The sequence below is a fragment of the Bufo gargarizans genome, chromosome 3, assembly GCF_014858855.1.
Source record: "Bufo gargarizans isolate SCDJY-AF-19 chromosome 3, ASM1485885v1, whole genome shotgun sequence".
Taxonomy (NCBI): Eukaryota; Metazoa; Chordata; class Amphibia; order Anura; family Bufonidae; genus Bufo; species Bufo gargarizans.
The window spans coordinates 290,833,633-290,850,347 of record NC_058082.1 but is presented as its reverse complement, the minus strand read 5'-3'; the positions used below and the strand labels follow the sequence as shown (position 1 = coordinate 290,850,347).

Genomic DNA, 16,715 nt, shown 5'->3' with positions numbered 1-16,715 from the left:
GTGATCTGGTTAGTACTGACTGAAAGTGGTCCTAAGAAGGTCAGCTTGTGAGCTGCAACATAGCTTCCAACAGCTCATTGATGGGCACAGGGAACTGAGGCTAGACTATCTGGTTTGACCCTCCAGAATAGCTATAGTAGCACAAATTGCTAAAAAGTTAGTGTAGGTTATGATATAAGGTGTCAGAACACACAGTACTTTATCAGTTTGCTGCCTACGGGGCTGTATAGCTGAAGACCAGCCAGAATGCCTAGCCACTGAAAGCACCTACAGTGAGCAATGGAAGAATGTGGTGACCTGGTCTGATGAAGCAATCATGTTGACGACCAGGTGTATGTCAGTCATTGACTGTTGACTGGTGAACACTGCTGGAATCCAAAGCAGGAAGAATGAGTACAGCATGATGTAGGACTTGTGGTAGAGGTCCACAGCAGATGAGTTGAAGTACAAGTCCAACAAAGAGTAAGGCTCTGTCTGGCAAAAATAGTTATCTGTGGGCAGAAGACTGGAACAATTCACAATACTCAGGCAATGTTTGGATAAACTGCATGGACTGAAATAGACTCGCGCAGGAAACAAGAGAGTTCCAATCTCAGAAAAATTGGCCATCTTGATTAAGGGGAAGTAAAAGTACAAACCTGCAGCCTCCAGTGGTAAGGAGTGAATGAAAGTGCGGAACCCTTAAAGGGAACCTGTCACCAGTTTTATGGTGTCCTAACTAAGGGCAACATAGATAAGTGACTGATTCTCTTAGCAAAATGCTGGGTCGCTTTCTTTAATTGACCTAGTCAATCTGCCAACATCTTGTATTGAAAAGCTCCAGCTGATAATGATGAGTCCTGAATATTCATGAGCTCCTGACTCTCCCCGCCCACCTGCTGCTGAGTGACAGTTTTTTTCCATATGAATCATCAGCAGATGGGCAGGGGAGTGGCTATAGCTCTGATTTAAAGGGGTTGTCCGGGTTCAGAGCTGAACCCGGACATCCCTCAATTTTCACCCTGACAGGAGCATCAGAGCAGTTCATGCTCCGATGCTCTCCTTTGCCCTGCGCTAAATTGCCCAGGGCAAAGGCATTTTTAGGAGTTCCCGTGACGTACCGGGGCTCTCCATGGGGCTGACAGGAACCCCGGTGATGTCACCGGCACTGATGGGCGGGATTTAGCTCTGCCCTAGCAAGTAAAACGGCTAGGGCAGAGCTAAAGCCCACCCCTCAGAGCCGGTGATGTCACCGAACACACTGCCGGGCGGAAGTTACCGCCCGGCAGTGTGTTATTGAAAACAAAAGAGCCCGTGCCCAGCGCGGTTTAGCGCAGGGCACGGGAGCGCATCGGAGCATGAGATGCTTCGATGCTAGGCTCAGGGGGGCTGCCGGGGTGAAAATAAGGGTGTGTCCGGGTTCAGCTCTGAACCCGGACAACCCCTTTAAATATACGCTGGACTCTGACATCACGCAGGACTCAAATCAGCTCATTAGCATGCGGCATCTTTGTGTGTATATTATGAGGTAACCATCTGTCACACCAGTGAGTGAATACATCTAAGGCACTTTTTAGTAGTTAATGATTGTATATAATTAGTTAGATTATAATCAAATATCCACATGACAGGTTCCCTTTAAGGAGAGGATTGTGAAACAGTCAAAATCCCATGGATTGAAAGATGAAAAACAGCATGGGTTTACTTCAGGGAAATCATGTCAAACTAATCTTATTGATTTTTTTGATTGGGTGACTAAAATAATAGATGGCGGAGGTGCAGTAGACATCGCTTATCTAGACTTTAGTAAGGCTTTTGATACTGTCCCACATAGAAGGCTTATCAATAAATTACAGTATTTGTGCTTGGACTCCCATATTGTTAAATGGATTAGGCAGTGGCTGAGGGACAGACAACAGAGGGTTGTGGTCAATGGAGTATATTCAGACCATACTCTTGTTACCAGTGGGGGGGTACCTCAGGGATCTGTTCTGGGACCCATATTTTTTAATATCTTTATCAGCAAAATTGCAGAAGGTCTCGATGGTAAGGTGTGTCTTTTTGCTGATGACACAAAGATTTGTAACAGGGTTGATGTTCCTCGAAGGATACACCAAATGGAAAAGGATTTAGGAAAACTAGAGGAATGGTCAAAAATCTGGCAACTAAAATTTAATGTTAAGTGCAAGATAATGCACCTGGGGCGTAAAAGCCCAAGAGCGGAATATACAGTCGTGGCCAAAAGTTTTGAGAATGACACAAATATTTGTTTTCACAAAGTTTGCTGCTAAACTGCTTTTAGATCATTGTTTCAGTTGTTTCTGTGATGTAGTGAAATATAATTACACGCACTTCATACGTTTCAAAGGCTTTTATCGACAATTACATGACATTTATGCAGAGAGTCAGTATTTGCAGTGTTGGCCCTTCTTTTTCAGGACCTCTGCAATTCGACTGGGCATGCTCTCAATCAACTTCTGGGCCAATTCTTGACTGACAGCAACCCATTCTTTCATAATCACCTCTTGGAATTTGTCAGAATTAGTGGGTTTTTGTTTGTCCACCCGCCTCTTGAGGATTGACCACAAGTTCTCAATGGGATTAAGATCTGGGGAGTTTCCAGGCCATGGACCCAAAATGTCAAAGTTTTGGTCCCCGAGCCACTTAGTTATTACTTTTGCCTTATGGCACGGTGCTCCACCGTGCTGGAAAATGCATTGTTCTTCACCAAACTGTTGTTGGAAGAAGTTGCTGTTGGAGGGTGTTTTGGTACCATTCTTTATTCATGGCTGTGTTTTTGGGCAAAATTGTGAGTGAGCCCACTCCCTTGGATGAGAAGCAACCCCACACATGAATGGTCTCGGGATGCTTTAGTGTTGGCATGACACAGGACTGATGGTAGCTCTCACCTTTTCTTCTCCGGACAAGCCCTTTTTCTGATGCCCCAAACAATTGGAAAGAGGCTTCATCAGAGAATATGACTTTGCCCCAGTCCTCAGCAGTCGATTCACCATATTTTCTGCAGAAGATCATTCTGTGTCTGATGGTTTTTTTTGGGAGAGAAGTGGCTTCTTTGCTGCCCTTCTTGACACCAGGCCATCTTCCAAAAGTCTTCGACTCACTGTGCGTGCAGATGCGCTCACACCTGCCTGCTGCCATTCCTGAGCCAGCTCTGCACTGGTGGCACTCCTATCCCGCAGCTGAATCCTCTTTAGGAGACGATCCTGGCGCTTGCTGGACTTTCTTGGACGCCCTGAAGCCTTCTTAACAAGAATTTAACCTCTTTCCTTGAAGTTCTTGATGATCCTATAAATTGTTGATTGAGGTGAAATCTTAGTAGCCACAATATCCTTGCATGTGAAGCCATTTTTATGCAACTCAATCATGGCTGCACGCGTTTCTTTGCAGTTCACCATGGTTAACAATGGAAGAACAATGATTTCAAGCATCACCCTCCTTTTAACAGGTCAAGTCTGCCATTTTAACCCAATCAGCCTGACATAACGATCTCCAGCCTTGTGCTCGTCAACATTCTCACCTGAGTTAACAAGACGATTACTGAAATGATCTCAGCAGGTCCTTTAATGACAGCAATGAAATGCAGCGGAAAGTTTTTTGGGGACTTAAGTTAATGTTCATGGCAAAGAAGGACTATGCAATTCATCTGATCACTCTTCATAACATTCTGGAGTATATGCAAATTGCTATTATAAAAACTTAAGCAGCAACTTTTCCAATTTCCAATATTTATGTAATTCTCAAAACTTTTGGCCACGACTATACAATCAGTGATACAGTCCTAACCTCAGTATCTGAGGAAAGGGATTTAGGGGTCATTATTTCAGAAGACTTAAAGGTAGGCAGACAATGTCATAGAGCAGCAGGAAATGCTAGCAGAATGCTTGGGTGTATAGGGAGAGGCATTACCAGTAGAAAGAAGGAGGTGCTCATGCCGCTCTACAGAGCACTAGTAAGACCTCATTTGGAGTATTGTGCTCAGTACTGGAGACCATATCTCCAGAAGGATATTGATACTTTGGAGAGAGTTTAGAGAAGAGCTACTAAACTGGTACATGGATTGCAGGATAAAACTTACCAGGAAAGATTAAAGGACCTTAACATGTATAGCTTGGAATAAAGACGAGACAGAGGCGATATGATAGAAACTTTTAAATACATAAAGGGAATCAACAAGGTAAAAGAGGAGAGAATATTTAAAAGAAGAAAAACTGCTACGAGAGGACATACTTTTAAACCTTTGCCCCTCTAATTTAAAACTAATATCAGGAAGTATTACTTCACTGAGAGAGTAGTGGATGCATGGAATAGCCTTCCTGCAGAAGTGGTAGCTGCAAATACAGTGGAGGAGTTTAAGCATGCATGGGATAGGCATAAGGCCATTCTTCATATAAGATAGGGCCAGGGGCTATCCATAGTATTCAGTATATTGGGCAGACTAGAAGGGCCAGATGGTTCTTATCTGTCAACACATTCTAGTTTTTTTTTTTGAATAATACAGGACTAGCACAACTTAGTTATATAAAAAGATACTCCAGAATTTATATTTTTTGGGGATTCCAAGTCGATACTAAAACACTGATACCCCCTAATTTTTTCACCTTCATGTATCGTTTGGTACTGTACCTTATGCCCAGGTGTATAGAAGCAGTCACTACCTGTCGCACATTTACATTGTCTGTCTATATACTACATTGTGAATGAACTTGAGAAGTTCTGTAACTAGGGTTCATTGACCCCTTATGATGAACACATCAGTGGTATTGTTCACTCTGAATACTCAAGTATACTGTTGGCTTTTTTTTTTTTATTTATAAGGTCAATGAACTGAAATGTGTCCTTGCCAAATGGAGAAGCCAGTTTAGAGCGAACATACAATAGATACACTCTGCTTACTCTCTTTGTATTCATAGCAGAAAGAAATGACTAAATACTTGTTGAGTAGATAAAAGACCATGCAGATTAGCTGGAGGATGCAGACCAAGTACTTCTGGGGTGGCCCAGTATCCACCAAATGTTGTGAATTTGTGGAACAAAACCATTTTTCACCTCTTTGTGCAAAAACGTAGATCTCTTGTGGTTTGCTTAGACTAGCTTATAGCTTTCAAATCTAAAGATGGCCGTACACATAGGACAATTGGCTAAATCCTCCCATGTACCTTATATGTAGTGAATGAGATGAGGGGATAAAGCTGATGTTGAAACATGTCCGATCCTTATCTTATTCGAGATCACCCACTGGGGAAAAAGTGCTGAGTAGTAATTTACAGGATCTTAAATAGTATTTTAAAAAAAGAGCTATGTTTTTCATTATGGTCATAGAGTACGGGTGGAAAAACTTTTCTCATCTGTGAGCCTCAATATTTGATTGTACCAAATGATGCAGTACCATCTGAGACATCTACAACACCTTGACATCATGTGCCATACATGTCGGATAGGTGTGAGTTCCACTTCTGAGACTCCTGCATATTTGGAAAAAATGTTCGCTGCTTCCATGTTATGTGATCCATAGTTGAGGACATTATGGAATGCATGTAGTAATTTTAGTCTGGCTGCCTCTCGCTATGCATGCTGTGCTGCCGCCGGAACTCTGCCCCCATTATAGTCAATGGGGACGGAGCGGCAGTCCGGGGGCACACGTGAACTAGCAGCAGGATGTATTTGACAGGCTGTTCACCCGCCGGAATAGCCTGCCGGAGTTCCCTGCCGCTAGTGTGAAAGTACCTTTATTCAATCAAATATATCTGTATAGCGCCACCTGCTCTCCTTTTTTTTTTTCTCTCTTTATTTCTTTGTCTTGCTCACTGACGTGGCCGCACATGCTCAATTTTATCTTTCAACTGCCTCCTGAGCTGTGATAGGGGGAGCATGGACACGCCTCCTGAGCTGTGATAGGTAAAACATGGACACGCCTCCTGAGCTGCAGCAGAAAAGACCCTCCCCTTGAGCTGCCAGCTTGATACAAATCTAGTAGAGCAATGAATGGGGAGATCTCTGGATCCATGTGAGGTACAGGGCTGGTTCTAGCTTTGTTAGAAAGAGATTGTCATGTACTATTTTTAATTTTTTTTAATTAGTCATGGGATAACACCCCTTGAAGGCCGCATAGCGATGTGCCTTTACCATTGATCTTCTGTCCTTTGTAGTGTTTCTCCTTATTTATGTGATGTCTGAATGGAGAGGTCTATAAGATGCCATGCCATCGTTCACTAAAACGTGATTGCAGCAATTGCCTCTTGACGCACCACTGTGTTATGGAAAACCCTTCAACTATCACTATTATATGACCATGTGGGTCTAACTAAAACCTAGTTAATTAGGTCATAAAAATGTCAGTCTCTTGTGTTGCATATATTTTAGGATATACCCTATTGTACAGAGAATAATGTCTTACTGCATGTTTGATTTCTGCACTTGGTCTATTTCTAAGTGGTGAATATAGCACACGCAAAGGAAATGGGAAATGTAAGAAAGGAATATAGTTTTTTTTTTAACTTCCAGTTCCTATAAATTAGGCTAGATTTATTTGTGTTCATTTGACCACATGGTGCCACTGTTCTACCAAGGCTTTTTGGGATAGTTAACCAGAACCTTTGGCTGTAGTATTGCAGGGCTGCAGTGTATTATTCTTATGCCTTAGATGTTGGATCTGTTCTCTGCTGTTGTATTCCAGTTACGAGTAGCCTGATGCTGCATGCAGTCTACATACTCTGCCAGATTCTGATATCATGTCATTGCTTTAGATGGCTGTGGTCAGCACAATTTCTGAAGACTGTTCTGCTTGTTAAAGACCCTCTGTCAGCAAATTTGTACCTATGGAACTGGCTGACCTGTTGCATGTGCTGAAGGCATCTGTGTTGGTCCCATGTTTATATGTCGCCTCATTGCTGGGAAAGGTGATGTTTTGATATATGTAAATGAGCCTCTAGGAGCAACGGAGGCGTTGGCATTACTCCTAGAGGATCTGCTCTCTCTGTCAATCAAAGTACAGAGGGCACGGCAGTTGCAGAGCTGGGCAGTATACATGTGATCACACCTACCTGGCCCAGTCAATCAAAGTCGAAAGGGAGCACCATCTGCAGAGAGACCAGACCCTCTAGGTGTAATGACAATGCTCCCGTTGTTTCTAGAGACTCCTTTGCCTATATTAAAGCTTCATTTTTTATGAACATGGGACCAACACAGATGTCTTCAGCTGTCAGGTGCACATGTAACGGGTCAGTCAGTTTTATAGGTACAAATCTGCTGACAGTTGCCCTTTAAAGTTCACAATAGATAAAGTTTTCTATTGACCACATAAGCTCTTTTTAATCAAAATGTTGCTACTAACACCTCATGCACGTAACCGTATTTTGGGTCCGCATCCGATCTGCATTGTTTTGTGGATCGCACACAGATCCATTCATTTTTATGGGACTGCAAAAAATTACAGACAACACGCGGATGTCATCTGTGTGCTGTCTGCATCCATGTGGCTGTTCCGCACATTCCTGTCTTTTTTGCGGACAAGAATAGCCAGTTCTAGGTAAGGGAGTGAGTAAACTACAGCATGCACACAGACAGTATCACTATCTTGCGGATCCATGGTTTGCAGACCGCAAAACCGATACTGTCTTATGCATGAGGCTTTACACAGAACAATCACTTTATCATCCTATTTTTTATTTTTTTATCTGAAAATACTGATCTATCACCCATTGCCTTACAATGATTTTACTGCCAGATCCGAATTACCTCCTAACAGAACGGATGCATCCGGATGTGTTAACATCAAACAGAACCGTTTTGGTCCGGTTTTAGGATCCTCTGCAGGAAATAAACTGAAGCAAAAATGCATGTGCCAAAAAAATAAAAATAAAATTGTGCTTATTCTGGTGCTTTTTTATTGTGCCAAATTAATGTATCTAGGGACCCACAAGCCAGATTTATCGACTGTGACTTTTTAAGAAGTTGCAAAACCTGTTGCAGTCTGAAGTGGAGTAATATCTCAAGATAGAAGTTTTATACCTTAAAAGGGTTCTGCAGTTTGTTTTAACTGATGATCTATCCTCTGGATAGATCATCAGCCTCTGATCAGCAGGGGTCCGACACGCGGGACCCCCGCTGATCAGCTGTTTGAGAAGGCAGTGGTGCTCCAGCAGCGCCGCGTCCTTCTCGCTGTTTACCGCATGCCCAGTGATGTCACGACTAGTATCGACTGGCCTGGGTGGGGCTAAGCTCTGTTCACTTGAATGGAGCTTAGCCCTGCCCAGGCCAGTTGATGCTAGTCGTGACGTCACTGGGCCAGCGGTAAACAGTGAGAAGGCTGCTGCCTTCTAAAACAGCTAATCAGCGGGGGTCCCGGCCCGCCCATCAGATGCTAATGATCTATCCAGAGGATAGATCATCAGTAAAAACAAACTTTCTTTGTCATTTTGGCAGTACTGTGCATTTGAAAATTAAATATGTAGTTGTAGAATTTGGATAACAGTATGATAGCTCTATTGTTCTCTTGATCGGCTTAGATAAAGATCACCACAGAAGTGCATTGTACTTATGACTGTCAGTCTCTAATTGACCCACTCATCCCCCATTCTCTAACTGAGACAGTCAAACAAGGCAGTTTGCTGTGCTAAAAGTCCAAATGAGGTCGTACATGGAGTGACTGGAAAAATGTTATCCAGAAAATCTATCCACCTGTTTTTTGGGGGGAAAACCCCCCAAAAACTTTAAAATATTCACATATAGGCTGTTACTAAACAAGTTGATAGTAGTGTCCATTGTCAGGGGTCGCAATCACAGACTTCTCCTCTGACAATGGGGTTCAAGTTCAAATGGTGCTTTATTTTGGCTCTTCAGCATCCCACAAAACATAAACATAAACACCTGCCCGTCCAGGCTCTAGTTAATACAGAGGTCGTCTCTACCTCACCTATAGAGCCCAGTTCACACAGGACTACGGCTTCCCTCAGCTATGAGATCCAGCAGCCTCCTGGCTTTCACACAGCCTTGTGGCCCCCAGCCCTCCTCACTAGAACCACACCGCCGCCGCTGACTTCCTTCTTCACGTTACCCCTGGGCTCCTACACTGAGGGCTGGTTTATCCCCCCAGTGATTACACCCAGCAGGCCTCCCCTGTGGTGGAATAGGGGTGTGAATTGAACTATCCATCCCCTGTATGAGGCTTGTCACTGCCTCACACCCTTTAAAGATGTATCACATTTATCAAACATTGTGTGAGAGTTCATAAATCTGACTAAAATGGCGGCAACGCAAATCCCTCATAACTGACTGGGGGTACTTTCACACTTGCATTTTTTTTTTCCGGCACTGCGTTCCGTCATAGGAGCTCAATACCGCAAAAAACTGACCAGTTTGATCCTAATGCATTCTGAATGGAGAGCATTCTGTTCAGTCCCTTTTTACGTTTTTTTGGACGGCCAAAAATACTGAACACTTGCCGGAATGCCTGATCCGACGTTAATTTACATTGAAGTGTATTGGTGCCGGATCCGGCATTAAGTGTTTCGGCAAAACTGCGCAGACCTTTAAAGATGCAAATGAAGATGAATACCGGATCCGGTATTTCAATGCATTTGTCAGACGGATTCGCATCCGGATCCGTCTGACAAATGCCATCAGTTTGCGTCCGGATTGCCGGAATCCTCTGCCGCAAGTGTGAAAGTACCCTTATAAAACTTCCCCTCAAGACAAATCTCCTCTTTTATGTTTTCTCATCAATAAAGCAAGCATTTTCCCATTTACTGTTACATGTGGAAGTGCTCAGAAATATTTCATGCTTGTTTTCCATTATCGTGAAAATTGCAGGAAGATGTTAATTGTGAATTAATAATTGGATGAGGTTTTTATGAACTAATCCAGGTTGATGACACATGGTGATGTGAGTGTAGCCTTGATAAACTTGTGTTTGTAGGGGGCCCTGATTCATTTTGGACAGTATTTGAACTTAGTGTGAGATTAACCTTTTCATGTATTGCCTATGTTTTAATTATATCAATATGTCCTATTAAATGCAAACACCGAGTATTTATATGCAGAATATCCAATGTAAAGATTTCCTCCTCACTTTACAGGTTAGCTGAAGTAAAACAGTTGTTGCCCCTACTACCATAACTATAACAATGTCTTTAATATTGTGCATTTTAGATATGTGCTAATATATTTATATATATTATTTTTTTATTTCAGGGTCCACACATAGCTTCTGTGACACTTGCTGCCTATGAATGTAATTCGGTTAATTTTCCTGAACCTCCATATCCAGATGAAATTATATGTCCAGATGAAGAAGCTGTAGAAGGAGGCATTTCCTTATGGATGATCATCTCCAAAGTCAGACTGGAAGCCTGCATGTGGGTCAGTATGAATAAAATTATATCGGTTTTGACAGCCGACCGTACTTTTTATTAACCCTGTTATTAACCAGGCCAATTTAAAGTTTTGTGCTTTCGTCTTTTTTCCTTTCTGCATTTCCAAAAGCCATAACTTTTTAAAATTTCCGTTTATATAGCCTTTATTTTTTCTGGGACAAGTTGTGTTTTTCAGTGGCATCATTTAATTAACCATGGTTTGTATTGGAATATGAGCAAAAATGTCTTTTTGAGGTGAAATTGAAAAAAAAAAAATACACAATTCCACCAAGGTTTTTTGGGGTTTTGTTTTGACAGTGCTCAATGTGTGCTAAAAATGACATGACAACATTATTCTGTGTGTCAATATAATTACAGCAATACCAAACATATACAGGTTTCATTATTTTTTATTACTTGTAGAAAAATGAAAACCTTTTTAGGGTACTTTCACACTTGCAGCAGAATCACAATCCGGACGCAAACTGGCATTTGTCAGACGGATCCATCTGACAAATGCATTGAAATACCGGATCCGTCTCTCCAGTGTCATCCGGAAAAACGGATCTGGTATTTTTATTTTTTTTTGTCTTTTTAAAGGTCTGCGCGTGCAAACACGGCACTAATACACTTCAATGTAATTCCGGCAAGTGATCAGTATTTTTTCGGCCAGAGAGAAAACTGCAGCATGCTGCAGTATTTTTTCCGTCCAAAAAACGTAAAAGGGACTGAACTGATGCATCCTGAACGGAATGCTCTCCATTCAGAATGCGTTAGGATAAAACTGATCAGTTTTTTTCCCGGTATTGAGCTCCTGTGACGGAACTCAATACCAGAAAACAAAAAACGCTAGTGTGAAAGTACCCTAAAATAATGTTCAGACACTCATGGCTTTTTTTAAATACTTTTGTCTCCAAAGCTCTGTGAGGTGTAGTTTTTATTGATTCCATTATGGGGTTCATACAGCTTTTTTTATCACACTTGTAAGGGATCGCCTCTTATTTGGGGGTCATTCGCACAGATATCTTCAGGACACCAAGTTTAAGATCCAAACACTGTGCTTTATTGCGGCACATCCGCTTAAACATAAACAATAATACAAAATAACAAACACTTGCCCGGCTAGGCTCTAACTAAACAAATAGATGCCTGACTCACCTAAGTCCCTGTTCACACCCTGTGAACACGTGCGGCTTTCTGAGCCAAAGTCCCACAGCCTCCTGGCTGTACAGAGCACAGTACGCCCACTGTCTCCAGTTCAGTATTTCTTGTGGGGGATTGGGGCTCAGTAGTCTGCCTGACTATGGCCCTGCGACCCTCCCAGGCGTCGCTGTGTCCCCCAACTCCAGGCTATCTCACAGCCTTGTGGTCCCTCAGCATTGCCCAGCTGAGACCACACAGACAGAGCCTCCAGGCCTCTGTCCACAGGTACCACACTCCCCCCTTTCTGACACTCTGGGAGGTGCTTTGTGCTAGGCTGATTACCTCCAGCTTCTCTCACCTGTGGTGGAACAGGGGTGTGGACCGAACTATCCACCCCTTCCTTGCCTCTAACCTGAGTGAGACCTGTCACTGTCTCACATATCCCCCCCCTTTGTTCAAGCCCGTGAGGGTGAACACCTGCATAACCACGGGAGGCTGGCGAGAGGGCATCCACCTGGCCTGGACGTGGGGAACAGCCACCCACCCTGCTCTTTGGCTGCTCCCAATAAGAACCGGCCCAGATTGGCTTTACAGCCACACTAAGTAACCCAGTGTCAGCGAGCACTAGCTGCCGCTGACACAGAAAATTACCGGTTCTTATTTCACCGAGGCCAGGAACCTCGGTGACACGTACCTTCCCTTTGTTCTGCCAGACCCACGCCATCAGAGCTTGGTTTATCACCAAAACCAACATCTTGCCTAACCGAAAATGCCTAAAGGCCTCATGTGCCCATCTCATGGCCAGATACTCTTTTCTTACTCTTTCCCGGGTGATGATGCGCTGACGTATATTTTGATCTCTCTCTCTTTTTAGATCCTCTGGCTCCTGTACATGCGCCTCACGTCCTTTCTGGGACTGCTGCAGCTCTTGCCTGAACTGTTCCCAGTCATGGTCATATCCCGAGACTTTCTCCTTTGCTTTGCAGGGCTCCTTCAGCAGAGCATGCTTGCCCCTACTCGCTTCTTTTAAGTGCATCTGGGTCACTTCTTCCTTCTTTCCAACAGTAGTTACCCCAGCTACTATGGCAGTTTTAGAAACCTCTGCTTCTTTAGCGGCTTTTTCCACTTCGGCCGCGGCTCCCTTTGGCTTAACTTTGGCTTAACTTTGGCCTCTGTAGAACCTGGGGACTTCATGTCAACCAACATATCGGCCTTAACTTTTTCAGTCTTTGTCTTCTTGAAGTCTCCAGTCTCTTTGACCGCCTTCTCATCCTTCTCGGACATGGCACCATACACTTGCCCTGTTAACCCCTCCCCCTCCCCCTCTTTCTCATTGAGGCAGGAGGCACCAGGGTCTTCAGCAGACTCCTCGTCTTCTTTTATTTTCTCCAAAGGCTCACCCAGGACCCTGTTCTCATTTTGTGGAGGAGTCAGGAGATACAGGCCATTGTAATAGCCCAGATCCGAAAACTGATCGTTCACCTCCTTGTACTTCTTCCCCAGCAGCCTGCTGGCTATTTGGAAGGCCTTGTATGCAGAGGGGACATCTTCCAGGCCTAGGCTACACGCTACCACGGGTCTGTGGTCTTCGGCATCCACATCAGCCCCATCAACTGGTTTAGCAGAAGCATCTTCCATCTTCTCTGCCACAGCCAGCACCACAGTGCCACCCTCACCAGTCCCATTTTTAACCGGCTCTGGCTTCTTGACGTCTTCCAGAGAACTCTCCTCTTCAGGTTTCTCACCTTCTACCTGCTGCTCAAGAGCACACTTAGATTTCTCCAACTCATCTTTTAAGCTCATGAGATTTTCAGTCTCTGCTCTGAGTTGCTTGTTCAGCCTCTCCAATTCAGCATGCTCCTCAAGCGCTTCTTCCAGGGCTTTAGCCAAGGAGAGGGCCTTGGTCTCCTTTTCCCAAGCATCAGTCTCTGTTTGGTCACTTTTTTCACCATATCGAGCAGAGACGCATTTCTCTTCAGCTAGGAGCCAGTCCCACTTCTCCTGTTTCTTTGCTGGATTAGACATAACTTGCTTCTGGTGGTCCAGGTCCACCATCAGATCATCCAATCCTCGCTGAAGTTTGTTCTTTGTTTTCTCCACCTTTTTGTAAGTCACACCCTGTTTCTCCAGGCGCTGAACCACCAACTCCATGTTTTTCAGCAGTTTCTTTTCAGCTTTTTGCACAAGCTTGTGGGAAGTGCCCCGCTTTTTGGCCTCCGGTTCCAGCTGCTCCTTGCTCGGCTCTGCTGCAGCAGATGTAGGAGTATCGCCATTCTCTTTCTTTGCCCTTTCTGAAATTTTCTTCAGTTGCTCTGTGAAGACAGCTAGTCCCGTCTCTAAGGTTTCTAGGGAGCGTGAGGAGAGAGAGAGATCATCCTCCTGTTTGCAGCTGTACTGTCGTGTCAGGTCACCTACAACTGCCTGGACATGGACCTCAGACCCTAGGCTGATGTCACCCGACTTAATTCTCATCTCGTCAGATATAACTGTCTGGTCGCTACTAGTAACCACCTTAGTTTCGCAGGACCTTGATATGGTAGCTTCACTCTCTGAGTTGCTATCGGTCACAGCACATACGTCACCTATACCGCTCGTGTCATTGTTAATTCTGACCTCTAGGGGCACCGCTGAGCTAATCCCCACCTGGGACACTTCCTTAGTAACCGACCAACATTGTGGAGACTGCATTTCCACCTCTGGTACGTGCGGTACACCCTCTAACCCTATCATATTTTCCTGCACCTTCAAACACTGAGCTGGAGCTGGGCTTTGCTCCACACTACTTATATGCACGTCTTCAAACCTTTTGATTACGTCATATCGCGCTTCATGAAACATAGCAGATGCAGAAAATAAAGTTTCATCATCATTTACATTTTTACCACCAGGGGGCGCTTCTCCCCTGACCACAACCTGCAACGGAAAAGTTATATCACTGTCACCACATATTTCATATGACATCATATTTTCCTTATGCATTTCCGCATTTTTGTCACCATCACCTTGCACTTGACCAGCACCATTGTTTCCAATGGTCAATATTCTTTCCCCATGCAGGTCAAAGTGCAGCTCCCTTAGATCCTCACTTAAAGGGACAGGTACAGGTTCTGCAGGAGTTTCGTCACCATCTGCAGAAGTGTCTACCTTACCCCACAGCAACAAACCGATATCACGGCCCAACACTCCCTCATGCATGAGTGTATCTGTAACATCAAGTTCATCAGTCTCTGTTCTCATTGGAGTCTCACGCTCAGTGAAAATCAGTGGATAGTCCTTATCCGCACGACTGTCCAGCACCTTTATTATTTTATCAGTCTCTGGTTTCAATATTGTGCTACCTCTTACCCGGGCTAGCATGGGATCCCGGATCCTTGTCATCCCAAAACTAGCTTTGGTCATGGGCAACTGAGGAAACCCAGAAACCTTCTCCCCTGCGGGTTTCTGCGAGGGAGCCATCACAGCAGGCTTATCCGCCTGTCCAGACACAGTTTTTTCTCTGTGTGACTTATTACCTACCGGTCCAGCAGATATCCCCTGCCGCCGGCTCACTGTCACTGGGTCTGCCACATAGTTAATAACAGGAACAGTCTTACCCTTTGTAATCAACCATTCTGGTAAAGCAGTGACATCCTCTCCCGCGGACTCATCAAGGTTGTGGTTGCTCCTAGCAACAGCTTTACTGCACCTCCGCACTTCCTCTCTAGGACTCAGGACACAGTCGCAGGGAAGATATGCACTCCTGAGAACCGCACCGCTCTCCACCTCTTTGTCTTCCCGACGGTTGCCCTTGGCAACGGCATATCTTTGCTGTTCATCGGACTCTCCAGGTACACAATTTGTAGCATTTTCTCCGCTCCACAGCTGCCAAAATAATGGGAAATCTTTGCCAAGCACAAACTCCACTTCCAGGGTCTCACATTTTAAGAGCTCCCATTGCACAGGGCCATAGTCTGTTATAAAGGTCAGAGACACGGTGACATCTGTCTCTGGCCCTCTCTCCAGAAAGTCCAGCACTTCAGGCCTGACGCGAGACACCTGCTGGCGGGCATCTAGAGTGACCCCCAGCAGGATTCCCCCAATCACCAACTCGCAGGATCTTTCTGTATCGGATCTTCTGACATCACCATCCTCTTGGAACTTTGTACAGGGTCCATACAGTGTTGAGAACCCATTTCTCAAGGCCAGCTGCAACTGTGCCTCCAAAGCCTCTCGCTCTGCATCAAATTTCGCCAATTCATTTTTAGTGTAGCCAATTGCTATGGCCATTTCTTCTGCATGCTGTATGCGCCAGCGCTGCCGGAAGTACTCTTCCCCGAGACCCATGGTAGCAGGAAAAGCTTTTAGCCACAAGTCCACTTTTGCTGGGCTACTTACTGGCCCTTTAATTCACTGCAGTTTTACTTGCACCACAGCAAAATAGTTCACACTCTTTTGAGCAGCACCTGCTCCACTGGACAAAAAAAAAAAAAAGCTTCCGTTCCTTTAACGCCACACACGGCAAAAAAACAGCTTTTAGCAGCACCTGCAGTCTCAGCGTTGCCCCTAGCAACCGACCGTTGCCCTTCTCTCATGGACAACTGCCCGCATCCGACACCAATTGTAAGGGATCGCCTCTTATTTGGGGGTCATTCGCACAGATATCTTCAGGACACCAAGTTTAAGATCCAAACACTGTGCTTTATTGCGGCACATCCGCTTAAACATAAACAATAATACAAAATAACAAACACTTGCCCGGCTAGGCTCTAACTAAACAAATAGATGCCTGACTCACCTAAGTCCCTGTTCACACCCTGTGAACACGTGCGGCTTTCTGAGCCAAAGTCCCACAGCCTCCTGGCTGTACAGAGCACAGTACGCCCACTGTCTCCAGTTCAGTATTTCTTGTGGGGGATTGGGGCTCAGTAGTCTGCCTGACTATGGCCCTGCGACCCTCCCAGGCGTCGCTGTGTCCCCCAACTCCAGGCTATCTCACAGCCTTGTGGTCCCTCAGCATTGCCCAGCTGAGACCACACAGACAGAGCCTCCAGGCCTCTGTCCACAGGTACCACACTCCCCCCTTTCTGACACTCTGGGAGGTGCTTTGTGCTAGGCTGATTACCTCCAGCTTCTCTCACCTGTGGTGGAACAGGGGTGTGGACCGAACTATCCACCCCTTCCTTGCCTCTAACCTGAGTGAGACCTGTCACTGTCTCACACACTATATTCAATTTTTTGCGGGCG

The 16,715-nt window shown here is 44.8% G+C and overlaps 1 protein-coding gene across 2 annotated transcripts in view; it reads left to right on the top strand.

Moving 5' to 3' along the window:
- Window positions 1-16,715, top strand: part of VMP1 (vacuole membrane protein 1) — a 154,993-nt gene that overhangs the window by 70,391 nt on the left and 67,887 nt on the right. For both annotated transcript variants that reach the window (XM_044286305.1, XM_044286306.1), the window contains one exon: window positions 10,189-10,356. In XM_044286305.1, coding sequence (XP_044142240.1) covers window positions 10,189-10,356 — 168 coding nt within the window. The remainder of the gene's footprint in view (window positions 1-10,188; window positions 10,357-16,715) is intronic.